General features: G+C 46.0%; 1 protein-coding gene across 2 annotated transcripts in view; it reads left to right on the top strand.

Annotated features, from left to right (window-relative positions):
* Positions 1-17049, top strand: part of e2f4 (E2F transcription factor 4) — a 40871-nt gene extending 23822 nt beyond the window's left edge. Inside the window, exons 8-10 of one of the 2 annotated variants that reach the window (XM_068049752.1) lie at positions 6524-6571; positions 9718-9762; positions 10102-17049. In XM_068049752.1, the coding sequence (XP_067905853.1) occupies positions 6524-6571; positions 9718-9762; positions 10102-10217 (209 nt within the window). In that variant the 3' untranslated portion in view covers positions 10218-17049. The remainder of the gene's footprint in view (positions 1-6523; positions 6572-9717; positions 9763-10101) is intronic. The other variant, XM_068049753.1, reaches the window with a different exon arrangement.
* The last annotated feature ends 399 nt before the right edge of the window (positions 17050-17448 follow it).

Genomic DNA, 17448 nt, shown 5'->3' with positions numbered 1-17448 from the left:
GTTCACATAACTGGACCATCAGCAAGACCGCCTTCTTCCACCTTCTGTTATGATCCCCGTAGAGATCAATAAACCAAAGGAAACAAATTTACTGAATGACCCCAAATTGCAAAAACCAAAAGGACAAGATTTAACTTTTATAAGTTTTACTTTAATGATCAAACCAAAATCAACATAAACATGAATTAACAGATAAATCAATCTAACTATAGACAAATTACACATTAACTATCGGATTCAACAAAGATTTCACAAATTTACTGGGCAGTGCACTTAGTATGAGTGGACAAAAGAGCTGAACTCGAGGTGAGGTGAGAGTGACTGCCCTTGACATCAAAGCAGCATTTGACCGAGTATGGCATCAAGGAGCCCTAGCAAAACTGAAGTCAATGGGAATCGGGGGGAAAACTCACGGCTGGTTGGAGTCATACCTAGCGCAAAGGAAGATGGTTGTGGTTGTTGGAGGTCAATCATCTGAGCTCCAGGACATCACTGCAGGAGTTCCTCCGGGTAGTGTCCTAGGCCCAACCATCTTCAGCTGCTTCATCAATAACCTTCCCTCTATCATAAGATCAGAAGTGTGGATGTTTGTTGATGATTGCACAATGTTCAGCACGATTCACAACTCCTCAGATACTGAAGCAGTCCGTATAGAAATGCAGCAAGACCTGGACAATATCCAGGCTTGGGCTGATAAATGTAACATGTGCCGGGCAATGGCCATCTCCAACAAGCACGAATCTAACCGTCTCCCCTTGATGTTCAGTGGCATTACAATCGCTGAAACCCCCGCTATCAACATCCTGGGAGTTACTATTGACCAGAAACTGAACTGGAGTAACCATATAAATACTGTGGCTACAAGAGCAAGTCAGAGGCTAGGAATCTTGTGACGAGTAACTCACCTCCTGACTCCCCAAAGCCTGTCCACCATCTATAACGCAAAAGTCAGGAGTGTGATGGAATACTCTCCACTTGCCTGGATGGGTGCAGCTCCAACAACACTCAAGAAGCTCGACACCATCCAGGACAAAGCAGCCGCTTGATTGGCACTCCCTCCACCACCAACGCACAGTGGCAGCAGTGTGCACCATCTACAAGATGCACTGCAACAACGCACCAAGGCTCCTTAGACAGCACTTTCCAAACCCACGATCTCTACCAACTAGAAGGACAAGGGCAGCAAATGCATGGGATCACCACCCAAGTGACCCTTCAAGTCACACACCATCCTGACTTGGAACTATATCGCCGTTCCTTCACTGTCGCTGGGTCCAAATCCTGGAACTTCCTTCCTACCCGCACTGTGGGTGTACCTACCCCACATGGACTGCAGCGGTCCAAGAAGACAGCTCACCACCACCTTCGCAAGGGCAATTAGGGATGGGCAATAAATTCCCACATCCCAAGAACAAATTTTTAAAAATGACACCAGTTACAGCCACCAAGTTCTTCAGAGCTCGAACCTCCTTGGGTAGGTCTCCAGCTCCTTTTTTTTCCCAAGATGCAGTCACTCATTCTCATCCATCTGCAGTTCTTCAATCCCAAACTCCATGGGTACATTCTTCGCTCAAAGCGAAACACTTCTCTAGAACTTTCTCAGCTCTGATCACGAAGGCTTGATGGTGTGGGTCCTCCAATACTGCCTTTTATCTGAGTCCTTCAGTGACAACCCAGTGCACTATGTGGCCAGGTCTGGTTGATCAGTTACTCTAAATAACAGAAACAGCTCCTGGATCCAACCTTTACTTTCTTCAACCTGCCTGCACTGCACCCACCTGTCATCTGAGCTCCGAAGGTTTTTTTTAAAAAAAATCTGATTCCAACCAGTTTCAGTTTCCCCAGAAACCTGAGGTTTCCGTTTCTGTTCGGACAGTCTGCCCCAGTTCATCACAGTCTGCTCCAGTATATCTCAGTCTTGTCTCAAACAAAACAAGCTTTGCAACCAGGGTCGGTGCCTAACAGAACATTCAGACAACAGCTTGCACATGCTCCACCATGGGTCCCACAGACCGCAGATTCCGTAACATTTCTGTAACGTTGCCTGACTCTGCCCTTGCGTCAACTCATCTGCTGAACCATTCATCTGTGCTTCTGTTGCCCCTAGACTTGACTATTCCAACACTCTGCTGGCCACCTTCCCATCTTCCACTCTCCATAAACTTAAGCTGATCCAAGACCCTGCTGCGTGTTTCCTAATTCACACAAAGACCTGTTTACCCATCACCCCTGTGCTCCCTGACCTATATTGGCTCCCAATGTGGCAATGCCTCAGTTTTAAAATTCTCATCCATTTCTTTCAGACTCCTCATGGCCTCGTCCCTCCCTCTCTCTCTAATCTCCTGCAGCCTTTAAAACCCTCAGAGATACGTGTGCTCTTCCAATTCTGGCCTCTTGAGCATCCCTGATTTTAATCGCTGCACCATTGTTGGCTGTACCTTCACATGCCTAAGCCCCAAACTCTGCAATACCCTCCCTACACCTCTCCACCTCGCTTTCCTCTAAGACACTCCTTAAAACCTACCTCTTTGTCCAACTGTTTGTCAACTGTCCTAATGTCTCCTATGTGTTTCGGTATGAAAGACGCTGAAAACGCTTCTGTGAGGTACCATGGGGCGTTTCACGATGTTAAAGGCGCTATATAAATGCAAGGTGGTGTTGAATACACTTGGGAATTAGACAGACAGGTGGCAGATGAAATTACGTGAGCACAAAGAAATGGAGGAAGGAACTGATACTTAACTGGAAGGAAAATAATGTCTGCGAAAAAGATGTAGGTGTTCCAGTTGACAAATTGATTCAATCACAACAGTGCTCAGTGACAGTGAAGCACAGCAGATATTGAGATGTGTTCAAAGGTCAATATTGAGCTGAAATAAGGAGCAATTGTGTAAATTGAGCATGTTCTTGTTGGATAATGGGAGGTTGAGAGGTGATCTGATCGCTAGTTTTAGGATTCTACAGGGATTAAAAGGGATTTAATAATCTTGATCGTGACCAGCTATTTTGCCATTCTCTAAGCAGTAGGTCCAGAGGACACGGCCTACACTTAGTTATACAGCACAGAAACAGGCCCTTCGGCCCACCGTGTCCACGCCAGCCATCAAGCCTATCTACTCTAATCCCATTTTCCAGCACTTGAAGGGAGTAAATTCAAAACTATTCTGTGGAAATGATATTTCAGTGAGCGAGTGGTTAATCTGTGGAACATACTGCCTCGAGAGAGAGAGAGAGAGAGATGGTGGAAACAGTATTGGTTCATTCATTCAAATGCAATTTCAGATTTCTTTTAGCCTGCACCCCAAAATGTTATTTTTTTATGAGTGATTTGAGACATGATGTGTGGTAAGTTTAGCATGTTTGGGAGGAGCAGGTGACTTTGAACCAAAGCTCTCGACCACTGGGGGTTTCCTCACCTCATGTCTGTCTGTTCTAGACTGATTGGGGATTGTTTGCTGTGATTAGTCATTAACTCCATTGTTCTGCCATGTGACTACCAGGATGGTAGAAAGTGAACTAGATGGACTGTGGTCTTCTCCAGCCATCCCTACCTTCCATTTCAAATAAGAACTTTGATCGACCATTTTGAACAAATGAGCCGTTCAGGTTAGCTGAGGTTTTGGTTTTTGTTTCCTGTGGGGGTTCTGTTTCCCTTTCCTTTACTTATTCCTTCTCCTGCCTGTGTATGTGTCTAGTGCCCCGAAGTGCCCAGGACAGTTCAGTGGCTTCACTCTACATGGGCATTGCCCCTTTGCTCTTCTGCAACAGTTGCCTTGTGTCTGGTTAAATGCTCCGTGTACGCTTTGGTGAAAGTGCCGCCTTTCCCTGGGTCTGTGGTGTTGGTTATGGTTCTTTGTGTGCTGTCCTCGGATTGTTCGACTGCAGGGGGCGTTGCACTTGACCTGGCTCCTGTTCCCCACTGACGTATCTGCCTGTGTGTGGAAATCCTCAGGGTCCTCACCTTTTTTGGTTGGTATTCTGTGGCCCAGCTTGAGTTTCCTGGGAAGCACGTGGGGTATCTGTCATGTTTTGTCACTCCAGCTGACACAGGCGGTTGGGATTGAGCTGATCCCAATGACTGCCTCCATGCTCGGAAAGCAGCCTATCCTGGTTACATTGTCTTCAGAGACAGGGATGATGAGGTGGGGGGTTGTGGTCCCCGTGGCAGCCATCTGGGGCAGCGTGTAGGCTATCCCGGTAGATTGACCTGGTACAGGGATGGAGGGACGGCGTGACAGGGGACATGACCGTTCTGGTCGGCAGTGCCTGGGTCAGAGGTCGCAGTGTAACAGTGCGATGAGCTGACAGCTGGCCAATTGTGATCCCTGGTCCTTTCCTACACTGTCCATCTAGGTCTCTAGACTGTTTACCAGGCCCAAGTGGGTTGGTTGGAGATCGTTGCTGAAACCTATCTTAGATTGACACACCTCTGCTAGTCTGGCACTGGTCCTCATCTTAGAAAGGTCAGGCTGGGTTTCTGAGGAAAATTTCTCAGTCACGGTGATTGCCTGAGGCCTCCCTCTTGGGAAGCAACCAACACTGTTTGTTAGTCGTTCTTGGGATATGGACGTCTCTGGTAACGCTGGCGGTTATTGTCCATCCCTTGCTGCCCTGTAGAAAGTTCTACACAATGGTGTCTCTTACTAGGCCACTTCAGAGGGTGGTTAAGAGTTTGTTTGGGGCTGGAGTCACACAGACCAGACAGGATTGGGACAGTAGGTTTCCTTCTCTAAAGCACATCAGTGAACTAGTTGGGTTTTTAAAGCAATCTGACCCTTCATGGTCACTTTTACTGATCCCAGCCTTTTATTTCCAGATTTTTTTTTTAACCTGAATTCAAATTCTCAAACTGCCAAGGTGGAATTTGAACTCTCATACCCTGGATTGTTACTGAGGTAACATAACCACTACATTACTTTCTACCCCTCCCCCACACTTTCTTTGCTCTCCTGCCCTCCCAGTGTAAAGGACAGAGAGGGCAGGGTTCAAGGTGTCTTTGGAAAGGTGAACCCAAGGTGTGGAGCGGAGGCCTAGGAGGAGGCCGAGGCTTCACTCCAAGCCTCTCTACAGCAGTTTGACATTGAGCTGTAGAAACAGGAGGCATGTGTTATCCATTTCTGATTTCAGTGTCACTGAAATTTTATTTGGCCCTCGAAATACATGGAAAGTAAATTCATTGCACAGGTGGCCTGCAGGAGCAGAGTTGGGCCTGCTGCTCAGAGTCCAGCCGTCATGCTGAGAGATACAAGGAGGAGGATGTTTCCGTCCCTTCAGGATTCGGTGAATTACTGAGTTGCACTGACCAGAACCAGGCCAGGTTCTGCTGCCCTGGTCTGGAGCGGCAGTGGGATTACTACAGGCCCAGGAGGTGCCTTCCCCTCAACACCCAGCAGTCCCTGCTCCGTGTGTCGCAGACACTTACTTTAGGCTAACCCTGAGAAGCACGGCCCACTGAACAACACACAAACAAGGAGTCACTGCCTTGATGGGAAGATGGGTGGAGAAAGAAACTTTGAAATGGTATAGTTTCAATCTACTGATTATATTTGGTGATGAAGTGCCCTGTTCCCCACCCACTCCAACGACTAGTGTATTCTGTACTGCCCCAGGAGACCCACCTACAAACCAAAGCATCGTTTGAAGCTCGAGGCCACCAACCTTGCTGTCAAAACCACGTCCACAGCCTGTCTCTTTAAAATCCTGCTAACTGCTGTGAGATGCGGGGGGGGTGGGGTGGGAAAGGGGTTTGAAAAGTACAGAGCAGGTGCTGAGCTTGTCTCTGTGAACAGTCGTTGCATCCAGTAGTCATTGTGCGGTGGGCGGGAAGGCTGTGTGGGTCCTGTGCTCGCAAAGCTGAAGTTCAACCACTTCCTAACATGAATGAAGAGGCTGCAGTAATGGCAGCAGGTGTTCACGGGGTGAGAAGAGGACCAGAAATATACTCTCACTCCCCCACCTCCCACCGATAAGTGGGGAATATAACCCCGTTCGCTCTTCACTCACCCTGCTCCCATTAAAAAGGCAGGATTCTGCCATTATTGTGAGGGTTTCTGCACAGGTCGGATTTTCTCCTGGATTGTTGTAATCCAAAGCTCTATGCCTGCTGCAAACTCCCATTTTAAACTAGAGACTGCACCGGGAGCCACTCTGCAATGTCCTGCTTTGTTCAGTTTATTACTGCTTCCCACACTTGCTCAGATGTCTGTCTCTCCATATTGCTTTCTCCCTCATTCTCTTTCTCTGTCCATCCTCATGCTTCTTCTCTCTCTGTCTCCCCCCCGCCCCCCACAGTGAGTGTGTGACTCCTTTTTCCTCCTTTCGCTGCCCTCCCCCTCCTCCGCTTGGCCCTCACTGCTTTAACCTTCCAGGCCCCAGATTGGACCTTACTGCTTTCCCCTCCTCTCTTTCCCCTCCTCTCTTTCCCCACCACCCCCACTCTCCTCACACTACTCCCTATTTGTTCCATTGCTGTCTCGTCCCTTTTCTCTTGTGCTAACTAACTGTTCTGGTTTTTCTTTCACAGAATTGGGATTTCCTAAAGAGCTGACGGAGATGTTTGACCCCACTAAAGGTAAGTGTGTCTGAATGCAGCTGTCAGTGTGATTTGGGGGTGTTGTACCCCTCCAGCCAGATTCACAATGGCCTTCCTAATTCAGAACACAACAGCCCTGGTCCTGGGCCCTCACTGGTGTCTAAGAATCCCTCCTTTTTCTCCTCTCCTCTCCTGAAGAGAGTCATCCCTGCTTGGAATACAATTTCACGAGCACCAGGCGCCTTTCCATACCTCAGCCGAATGCCCGTTCATTATCTGTGAGCCTCTCAGTAATTGTTGGTGGGATATTCATCCATGTGTGGCTGGTGAGCTACCCATGTGCTTGGGGGGGGGGGGGTTTCAGTCTTATTCCTGGTTCTGCCCTCACAGGGGCCTTGCTCATTTCCAGCATCCCATGCCCAGGAATGGTGAGAGCCTATCCTAGAGAATAGCTCCCTCAGCACAGACTGGGCGCCATTGCTCTAGGACCTCCTCGCTCTTTGAAGCCCGGCTTTAAAATACCTTTTGTTCGGCCTCTTCTCCTCCCTCCGATTCAGCTCCGAGTGATTTCAATGAATTGCCGCACTCTGCCATTCAGTCACACGATTGCTACTTGCCCAGCTTGGCTCAATGATACTGATGAACGAGAAGGCCTTATAGCCCATTTGAAGTCACCTATCCTGAATATTAACCCCACCATCTCCCATCCCAGCATCTGGCAGCGTTTTCAATTATACCATGTGTCCTGGCTTCAGCTGGTCTTCCTGCCTGCTCTTGAACTGTCCAATGGAATACTTCCAGGCCACTGGGCTGAACTCGCCCTTTCCAGCCCTGTCTGAAAGCCTGGTTCTGGGTTTCATTCTATCCCATTCAGTATTTCTGTTCTGAGGTGAAGCGTCTGCATGGCCCAAGCAGCAGAGGCAGCTGGGAGAAGTGAGCTTCACTGAGAAAAATTACGTCTGCAGTCATGTGACCAACCACAATGTGGTGCGGTGAGACTGAGTCAGAAGTAAATTGGGCACACTCATGTGGCTGTCAAACACGTTGCCTCACCACAGCCTTCATCCTGGAATGTTCCCTAAAGCCCAACCTGGGGAACAGAAGTGCTGTGGCCCACTAAGCCACATTAAACCTCAGTGTACCAGGGTTCTCCAATGGTGAGACACGGAGTCGCTGCCAGTACTTGGATAGCATTATCTGCAGGATACATTGGTTCCCTCTTTTTTGTTCTCTTTCTCATCAATGGTTTGCCTCGTTACCTTATTTGTGGGATCTTCCTGTGCACAAATTGGCTCTCCCATTTTCTACGTTAACGACAGTGACTGTGCTTCAACAGAAATTCATTGGCTGCAATGTGCGTTGGGACGTCATGAGGTGAACGGCGCTGCATAAATGCAAAGCCTTTCATTACCCTGGTCAAATAATGGCTTGCAGAACAGAAATTCCTAATTGCAACTCAAGGAAGCCATCCCTGACTGACCTCATCAATTAAGTCTCTACCTCCTTCCATTGGCTGTCCCACTTGTGATCTCATCTAGTGGAATCATCCATTTCAAGGCAATTGAGGGTGGGGCACTATAAAAGTTGGTCAATTTAAGATGGAGATGAGGTTTTTTCTGCATAATTGGGGAAATTTGTGACACAGGATTGGGTTGCAGAAGCAGTCAGTTAAGTAGGATCCATGTCGGCATTGAGTGCTGCTATATCAGATATAGCCTGGGTTAGCGGCAGAGTGAAGCCCCCTGCACCAGTGCGACCCTTCTATTTCCCAAGGCACTCATTCCCACAGCCTCGTGAAGTGAAGTCTGCCAGTTATTGGATCGTGTGTAGCTTGGGAACACTGGAACCAGGTTCAAACTGCCCCTCACCCCATCAATAAGAGAAGAGGGTGGGACCTTGCATGTCTGAGCTGGCTGCAAGCAGAGGTGATAGGTCACTGCACCAGATAAGCCAAGTCCCTTCCCCCATTCAGAAGTCACAGAGCTCTCTGGCTGTACGTCCAGCTGTTGTTTTCTTCAAAGGTTCGCACTCTCCAACTGTTCTGTTTCGCCTCATAGTTTCTGCTTTGTTTTTTTTCTTGGTGTGATAACATGACTTTGCATGCAGTGGGTTATTAACTGCCAAATCTAACCTGGAAAGTCCCCGCTGCTAAACTGGAACTCTGTGTGCGTGTGTGTATATATTACTGTACTGTCCCCCTCAGCCTGCTGCTGTCCAGCTGCCCCATTTCAAACTGGTCTCACTCCCTCCAAAAAGGGAGTCTCACCCTTGGTTCGAAATCTCTCGAATCCCCCCAGCTCATCCTCAGGGGTTGCCCCTCCTTAAAACTTGAGGTGTGCAGGGGGAGAGGTCACGCTGAGAAATCCTAACCCTACCTAGTCTTCAGTGGCAGCTTTCACAGTCAGTCTGAGGATGTCCTAAAGTGCTTTACAGCTGGCAGTACTTTTGAAGTGTAGTTGCTGTTGTAATGTCGGAAACACAGCAGCCAATTTGTGCACAGCAAGCTCCCACAAACAGCAGTGTGATAATGACCAGATAATTGTTTTTTGTGATGTTTATTGAGGGATAAGTATTGGCCAGAACACCAAGGATAACTCCCCTGCTCTTCAAAACAGTACCATGGGATCTTTTACATGCACCTGAGAGGGCAGATGGGACCTCGGTTTAAAGTCTCATCTAAAAGTGCAGCACTCCCTCAGTACGGCACGGAGATGTCATGCTCGAGTATGTGCTCAAGTCTCTCGAGTGGGACTTGAACCTTCTGACTCTGAGGCGAGTGCTACCAACTGAGGCAAGGCTGTACCTTAAGGATAGGTGATGGCAAGTGAGCAATGGCTGTGGAATGTCCTCCAGCAAAGAGCCAATGTCTTTTGGGAGGGTGAGGGAGGAAGGGGATGCTTCTACTAAAATAACAAAAGGGGATGGGAATGGGTGGTGACTGAGGCTGTCGCACTGTTTATTTGATTTGGAAATGATTGGACACTGACGGGCTCCAGTATACACTGATCTGTCAATGCAGAAACAGCCTGTTCTTTCATCATTCACCCTCTGGAGTAAAAGTAAGTTTCTGGAACTGGAAGTAAGTGGGAACTGGTGATAGCTGTTTCTGTGCTGGTGGTTTGGATGTAATAAATGAATTTGCATCCGTGCAGTTCATTGGCACATTTCTTGTTTCTGTTTTGCAGAATGTATGGATTCTGACCTCATAGATGAGCTGATGTCATCAGAAGGTGAGAGTTTCAGACCAGGGAGTCTTGGACGGAGGGGTTGTAGGGTTGGGGGGGTTGGAAAGATTCCCAAGAGGGAATGTTAGACCAACCACTTTGTTGGGGGTGGAGGGGGGTGAGTTATGTTTCCTTATGAGGGAAGGTTGGATCGGACCACTTGGTGGGGATGCCCTATGAGGGAAGGTTGGTTAGGACCCTGTGTGGGGCAGGTGGACCTACCTGTTTACGTGAGCTCCCTTTTTGAGTATCTCTGCCATTGAGGCCTGATGTTGAATATAACTTGAGCTGTCGTGTCCTGTGGCCGTTTGTGTAACCGTCTCACTCATCCTGTTTCCCTTGTAGTTTTTGCTCCTCTGCTGAGGCTCTCTCCGCCGCCAGGCGACCACGACTATTACTTCAACCTTGATGACAGCGAAGGTGTTTGTGACCTGTTTGATGTGCCAATACTTAATCTTTGACCTCTCACTGGACTTTGCTGCCTGGCAGCAGTGTACAGAACTTTTAAAAACTTTTTTTTTAACAAAACAAAAAAAAAAGAAAAATGTTTTTTTTAAAGGAGACATCTTTTGCAAATTCTAAATGAATCTCCCTGGAGTGAGATGAACTCTTGACATGACTGCAGCGGAATGTGGTGAAGCAACAATGGACGGCAAAGGTTGTCAATGGACGGGGCCAGATTGGTAGGCAGTTTCAAGTTGCTATCGGTTTTCTATTTTTTGTCGACTTCCCATCCTCAGACAGATTGTGATTGCTCTTCAGTCCACGGCAACGCAGAATTCATCTCCTTCATCAGCCTCACTGTGTGGCGCCCTGGATTTGGTGGCTGGCAGCCACAGTGTTCCAGTTCCTGGGTAACAGGAACATTGGGGTTTGTGCAAGATGCAACATGGAGTCAGGTGCTGAAAGCCAGCCTGCTGGGCTGGAATCAGCCACCTTGGATTAACATTTCATTGGAAAAGCTGTGTTCGGAAGTTTGAAAAGTCCAAGACTGCCTTCCATTTATTGTGAAGACTTCTGTTCCTTTCCCCTCTACTCTGAACGGATTGTGCCACTGACCTCATCAATTGCATCTCGATATTTCCTTCCATTGGCTGTTCAACATATGACCTCATCAAGTGGAATGGTGGGGGCGGGCATTATAAAACTTAGTCAAATTTTAAAGTTGAGATGAGGTTTTCTCTTTGGCTTTTTCCCCTCCAGATTCAACACTTATTCTCAATCAGGTTATTTTGAAAACTGGTTTCCTCTGGAAAATTGATGCCCCAGTAATTTTCCTCAATCTTGGTTATTTTTGTGTGTGCGTGCGCCTCTTTCCCTGTTGATTGAAGACTGTTCGCTGTGATTCCTAGCAGCTTCTACGAATCAAATACACCAGCTAAAAAACAGAATCATGCTTGTATAACCTGAGCAAAATATATAAAACTGGGGCAGGCCAGAATCTGCTGGGAGCAGGTGGAGAACAATTCTAAAACCAGTAGCAGTTCACTTCCCCCCCATCTGTCACTGTAAGAATTAACCCTCCAACGAGAGGGATTGGATATAGTATCTGCACAAACACAAAGGGCATTGCACCAGCCTCACGACAACAAAGGGCAGAATCCTTCAAGTGTAGATTTTGGGTTTCCATTGTCCTTGAAGAGCTCATTTTCAAGTTGCTTTTTGAGGTTTCCTCATGGTCTGCTGCATGAAAGTATATTTCTCCACTCGAGTGATTTTTTTTCAAATTGGATGTGAGTCTGTGGCACTGGTTTATGTTTTTAAAAGTTTAACTCCCCCTCTGCTTTTGCCTATTTTCCCTAACGGAGCAGTCTTGTCTTCTCATGGATGTTCTCTCTGTATAAGGTACCACTGTCTGACTGCTGATAATGCCCAAGCTGCACAAAATAGGTCATACGCCAAGGGTCAGGCAGTGATCGGTTGTCATGACCGGCTGCTTCTCCGAGTTGATGTCTTCCAGTTTGCTAGTTGGTGAAGGCAGTGGAGGGAGGGGAGGTTTTAAAAAAAAAAAAAAACTAGTTACCTGGGATTGTAACCAAGGTATTGGTTATTAAGCAAATAATATCAAAATAGCTCCTGTAAAAGAAAAACAAACACTTTTTCTACAGTGCACATATAAGTCAAGTTCAAACTTGATTCCTTTTTACTGAAAAAAAAATAGTACATTTTACATGACTCATCCATCGATCCATTGGGGCTGTCTTGAGCTTCCAGTTGTCCGTAACCCTTGGAGATTGTACGCACAGGTCAGGGTCAACTAGGAGCTTTTTGATAAAAGCAGGAGTGGGGTGGAGGTAGAGGCTTTTACTGGGGCCTACCTCATGCTATGGGTGGGGGTGAGGTGGGCGGGCACTTAGAACCCAGCTGGACGACACTGTCTCACCAAAATGATTGCACATGTAACAGGTAGAGGCTCGCTTCCTCATTGCTGCATGTTCAGGGGAATGTAATGGGAAAAAGTTTTTGTGTCTGTAATGTTGCATTGTGTAGGAAATGGGTTTACTGCTTATCACTGCCCAGCCCAGCAGACTTAATGTGGTGTCAAGGAGATCGTGATTCCCTTGTTCCATATAATTATACTTTTTTCTTGCTTATTTTTCCTCATCTTTTCCCGAGACGAGGTTTAACTGAAACATCAATCAAGCTGCAAAGTAGACAGCTTGGCCCCAGTCGCACTGCACTTGTAAATTCAATTGTTGCCTTAAAGGGAAATGCACAGCCAGAAACGGGAGTTAGTTGTGGCTGAGGCTGTTTAGTAGATGCTGAAAAGATTGTGCAGGAATATACCTGGTGGGTCTCTGCTCCTCACTCAGTATGCAGCCAGGTGGCTCAGACAGCTGAATGTATCCTGACTGGAATTTTATTCTAGCTGGGCTATCTGGTGTGCAGGCGACCACGATACAGGGAGCTGCTGGAAAATCCAGGCAGGCAGAGTGTGTCCAGTGCACAGTTTGTGCTCTTTTTCACCCCGAGCAACACACCCCAGTTATCGAGGTCCAGCTCTCACTCTCTCCCCACTAGGACAGCCTAAGATTGGGACCTCCTTGTGTGGTGATCCACAGTACATTGGCAGGCTAGTGTGCACAGCCTGACACTTGATGTCATCCCTGCCGCGTTCAGTTCAGTTGCATTTTTATTTTCACCCACTTTTAAGCTCGAGCTGTATCCAGCAGTAACAAGCGAAGCTGTCAAGAGTTTTGACCCCTGATTGAATTCTGGTCTTCATTACAAGTCCATACCGAGAATATTTCTGTGGAGCCTTCCGCTAATGTGCTCCTTTTCAAACGGGCTGTCAGTGAGTAAGGCAACTGGGAGGACAATATAAGGTAGTCAGCCCACTCCTGCCAGGAATACTAAGGGCCAGTGAATTGCTGCTAGTGATGTTAAAGGGTGAGGAGAATGTGCTGGATTGCCCACAGCTTGTAAATGTCGGACCGTGAGGTCCTGGTACTCTCAGTTGCCTGTTTGTGCTTTTACACATTAGACTGGCTGAATATTTAGTACAGAACTACGTTCCTGTGATGTGCTGGTTCAGCTCCATTGTTTGAAAACTCGCCCTGTCCGATTTCCACCCATTGCCCCCTTTGAATTTACTTGCATCAACCACAGTGAGCAGTAATAGTCACTGCCTTCTCCGGGAGTTCTTTATATTTGCTGACCCCTATTGACTAGGTAAGTTGAAAATGTTTGACCTTTGGTGATATCATGGGCCGTGTCCCACAGTCCAGTCTGTCACTGGACGTGCCTCCTCTTGCCATGGTGTGCTGTGTGTGACTAGGATTTGTTCTGGTTTCAGAGGGTCCACTTATTTACCCAGAAGTGGCATTAAGGGAATTCAGCGTACAGTTGGATGTTTGGCTGAGGGACTTAGGATGAAGAAAGGATGTCTGTGATGGACTAAATGGCATTTTCTGACCTCTGTTTGTTCCTCTGCTCCTTCTCATGTTCTCTGCCCCACCAAAGGGATAGCATCTTTAATGAAACTCTTGTTTCTCTGTGTCGTTCAGAGATGAGCACAATATCTTCATATATAACATTCCCTTGTTTCTGTTTTACCAATGCATTGATGTGTTTAACCTCAGTTGGGTTGTGGCTTATGTTAAAATCACACACCAGAATGTTATACTGAAACAATACTGATGATGTGAGGGAGGGAACGAACAGTCATTTTGGGCTCTCAGTCCACCTCAAGTGCTCTTTTCCCCCACTTCTTCTGTTCGTTCAGAAGGAGGCCATTCAGCCCATCGTGCGTGTGCCGGCTCTTTAAAAGGCCTATTAAATCAGTCCTACTCCCCTGTCCTTTCTCCATAGCCCTGCAGTGGTTTCCACTTCAAATACTTATCCAGTTCCCTTTGCAATGTTACTATTGAATCTGCTTCCACTATCCTTTTCAGGCAGCGCATTCCAGATCAAAACAATTACTCCCCTCCCCTTTAGCTCTTTTGCCAATTACCGTCAATCTGGGTGTTCAGGTTACCGACTCTCCTGTCAGTGGAAATGGTTTCTTTCTCTCTATTCTATCAAAACCCCTCAGAATTTGAATACTTCCATTAAATCTCCCTTAACCTTCTGTGCTCTACAGCTATTTTAGAGTCTCCACATAACTGAAGTCCCTCATTCCTAGTAAATATCACCTCTGCACTCCCTCCAAGACCTTGATATCCTTCCTAAAGTGTGGTGTCAAGAATTGGTCACAATTGGTCAGCTTGTAATCCAACCATTGATTGATCAAGGCTTTACCTCCTTGACTTCATTTGAATCTTCCACATCACCTCTTCTGGTTAAGCTCCATCCTGGAGGTTCAGTCCCTCCCTCTTGTGTCAAGCAGGTCAGTTGCTCCTGATCAGTTTCAACTCTCCTAAGAGCTGATGTTCACCCAGTGCGTGAGCACTGCACCTAGATTTAGAGAGACTCTTTGAGCCTCTCCCTCACATCCCTGGTTGAGACACAAGACAAATCTCTATTTCTCTTGTCACAACCTTGCTCATTTTTTTAGTTCTTTTTCCCTCCTCTCTACAACTTCGCTGTTGAAGCCAAGTTTTTTGCACCCTCCAATTCCAATTCAATCTTTCCCAACAGCCCAAATCTACGGAGCAACTTACTCCTTTCAATAATAAATCCTTCCCCTTTTCTCCAACTAATCACTGCCCTCATTTAGCTCATCTCTTGTAATTTGTTGAATCTTGCTGCTCTGCTGTCCCTGGGGCTTTGATGCACCCCTCAGTTTCTCAATGAAAGGTTTTGTTTTGTTCCCTCTCTGCGTTGTAGAGATACTGCATTGTTACTGTCCAGTTTGGTGTGTGTGAATAACTTTCCACAATCTGGTGCCTGCTAGGACCACAATGCAGTTATAGAACCCAAAAGCATCCCTCAATGATTATATGACCACTGCTATCAGCAAAGCTTCGAGGGAACTTTAGCAAAGTTATCCACATACCAGCCTCTCATTGACTTTATCCCTGATGTTCTGTTGTTTTTGAAAACAGACATCACAGAATAACTACATCATGGAAACTGGATTGCCAGGGGCCTACATCAAATCAGAATAATAACCCGAGGCTTGTTCCTTACAGGAATTGCTGTTTATATGTTATTTGAAGTGCTGTTTGATTGATACTCACTGTTCAGCAGAATTGGTGCTGTTATATTTGTTTGAGGGTGCTTTATATATATATATATATATATGTATGTGTGTGTGTGTATGTATGTGTATATATATATATAAAGGCCTCTCCCACGCATCCTGTTTCTAAACCATATTTTGGGAAATAGAATAATAAGGATAATAGTTTCTTAGGTTAGTTCTTTTAATTTAAAAAATTTTAAACGGGAGAAGGGAAAAAACCCCTGCTTCATTTTTAGGGCAGTTCCCACCTCTTTGAGGCCTAACAGTGAAGACTTCAATGGTGATTGATGTATGTGGCTGAATTTCACTTGAATGTAAAAGGCTTCACACTATGTCAAACCCAGGCCTGCCAGCCTAAAGGATGTCTTATAAAGGGTGAGGACCCAACCAAGTACTGAAGAGGGCCCAGATTGGCCCAAAGCTCAGGGTTGGAGGTCTTGACTTGTCACAGGCCCCGTGTTCATTCTTTGATCGAAAAAAAATCCCAGTACACTAAGCGATGCGGTAGGTGTGTATGTATAAATAAAATGAGGTTGATTGCTCAGCAGGAAAGGGCAATTCCCTGAAAATGAAGGTAAGTGAGCAGGGTTTTCATCACTTGACGTGTGAATAAAGGTGTCACAGGGTTGGTGGACCTCTGACTTTCCCATCGCAAGAAACACGCCCAGTTTTGCCTGGTGCCCACATCTCTCTCACATGAATCTACTGCCTGACCGTTTCCCATCAATACTATTGCCCACGATCTGCTTTTTGTTAAAGACGGTAGGATTGTTTTAACAATAACAGAAAATGCTGGAATTACTCAGCAGGTCTAGCAGCCTCTGTGGAGAGAGAAACAGAGTTAATGTTTTAGGTCAATGACCTTTCATCAGAACTGGAAAGCTTTTGACCTGAAAAATTAACTGTTTTGCTCTCCACAGATGCTGCCAGACCTGCTGAGTAATTCCAGCATTTTCTGTTCTTATTACAGATTTCCAGCATCCGCAGTATTTTGGTTTCGGATTGTTTTAATGGTTGCTTCGGTTAGTTAGGGTTTTATGGATGGCGTTCTGCGATGACAGGATGTAAGATAACACTTTTTATTTGGTTCTCAAAATAAAAATTATTTTTGTACTTTTTTGTGGGGAAGTTTGAAATCACAACACACCAGTTATTGTACGATTTATATACAACCTTTTCTTAAACCGAAATTCATCTCAACATAGCACTTTAGAGAAATCAGATGTTTATATTGTATCATAAGACAACAGATGGTCATTCCATTGTAGACAGTGGCTTTGCAAAGGAAGAATTTATATATTATTTTTCTTCTTGTATTTTAATGGCATCTGAATCAGTTGAGGAAAGTCACTTCCTGTTCGAAATACTGCAACTTTATTGTCACGTGTTTGCATACAGTGTTTCCTCAGCTTAAGAAATTGTAATTGTGCTTTTGTTCCCCTTTTATAATTTTTGTTTTTACGAGCTGTTCTTTATTTTATTAGTTCAGCTTTGTACTACGTTTGGCTGTTTTGTGCCAGACAATAAATGCATGTGTATCCTCAGCAGTGTATCCTCACCAGTGCCCCTCCTGTGGCAGCTCTTCCTTGTACTGTCGCTGTGTTTACTGCAATGTATTTGGGAATTGTACAGAATCTTAATAAAATTCTTTTTTTTTTTCAAATTAATGCTTTCTCTCTGCTGTGTGTAGTTTTTAAAAACAACTTTTGGATCTCTGGTGACTGATCGTCCCTGGCCTATACCAGCAATGGGCATTTTGTTTCGTGTGTGTGACAGGGCCTCGTGTGAAATAGGCTTGTTTCCACTGGGCTTTGTGTGAGGGGCTTATTTCCTGCATGCACGCGGACTCTCTTTTATCTCAGTTCAGTATTGATATGTTAAAGTTAACGGCTGCACTTACCATGAAAGTCGATCGATGACCTCCTTGCTGCAAACTACAGGACGTTGCAAACCACTTGGTCCAGATTTGTTCCTGTACAACAAGCATTTTGACTAAGAATGCTTCGACAAAAGCTTGTCCTGTCTTCATTCTTCACTATAAAGTCATTGCGGCACAGAAGGCGGCC

The sequence above is a fragment of the Heterodontus francisci genome, chromosome 17 (assembly GCF_036365525.1).
Source record: "Heterodontus francisci isolate sHetFra1 chromosome 17, sHetFra1.hap1, whole genome shotgun sequence".
Lineage (NCBI taxonomy): Eukaryota > Metazoa > Chordata > Chondrichthyes > Heterodontiformes > Heterodontidae > Heterodontus > Heterodontus francisci.
The sequence above is the reverse complement of the archived record's forward strand: the minus strand, read 5'-3'. Positions and strand labels throughout refer to the sequence as shown.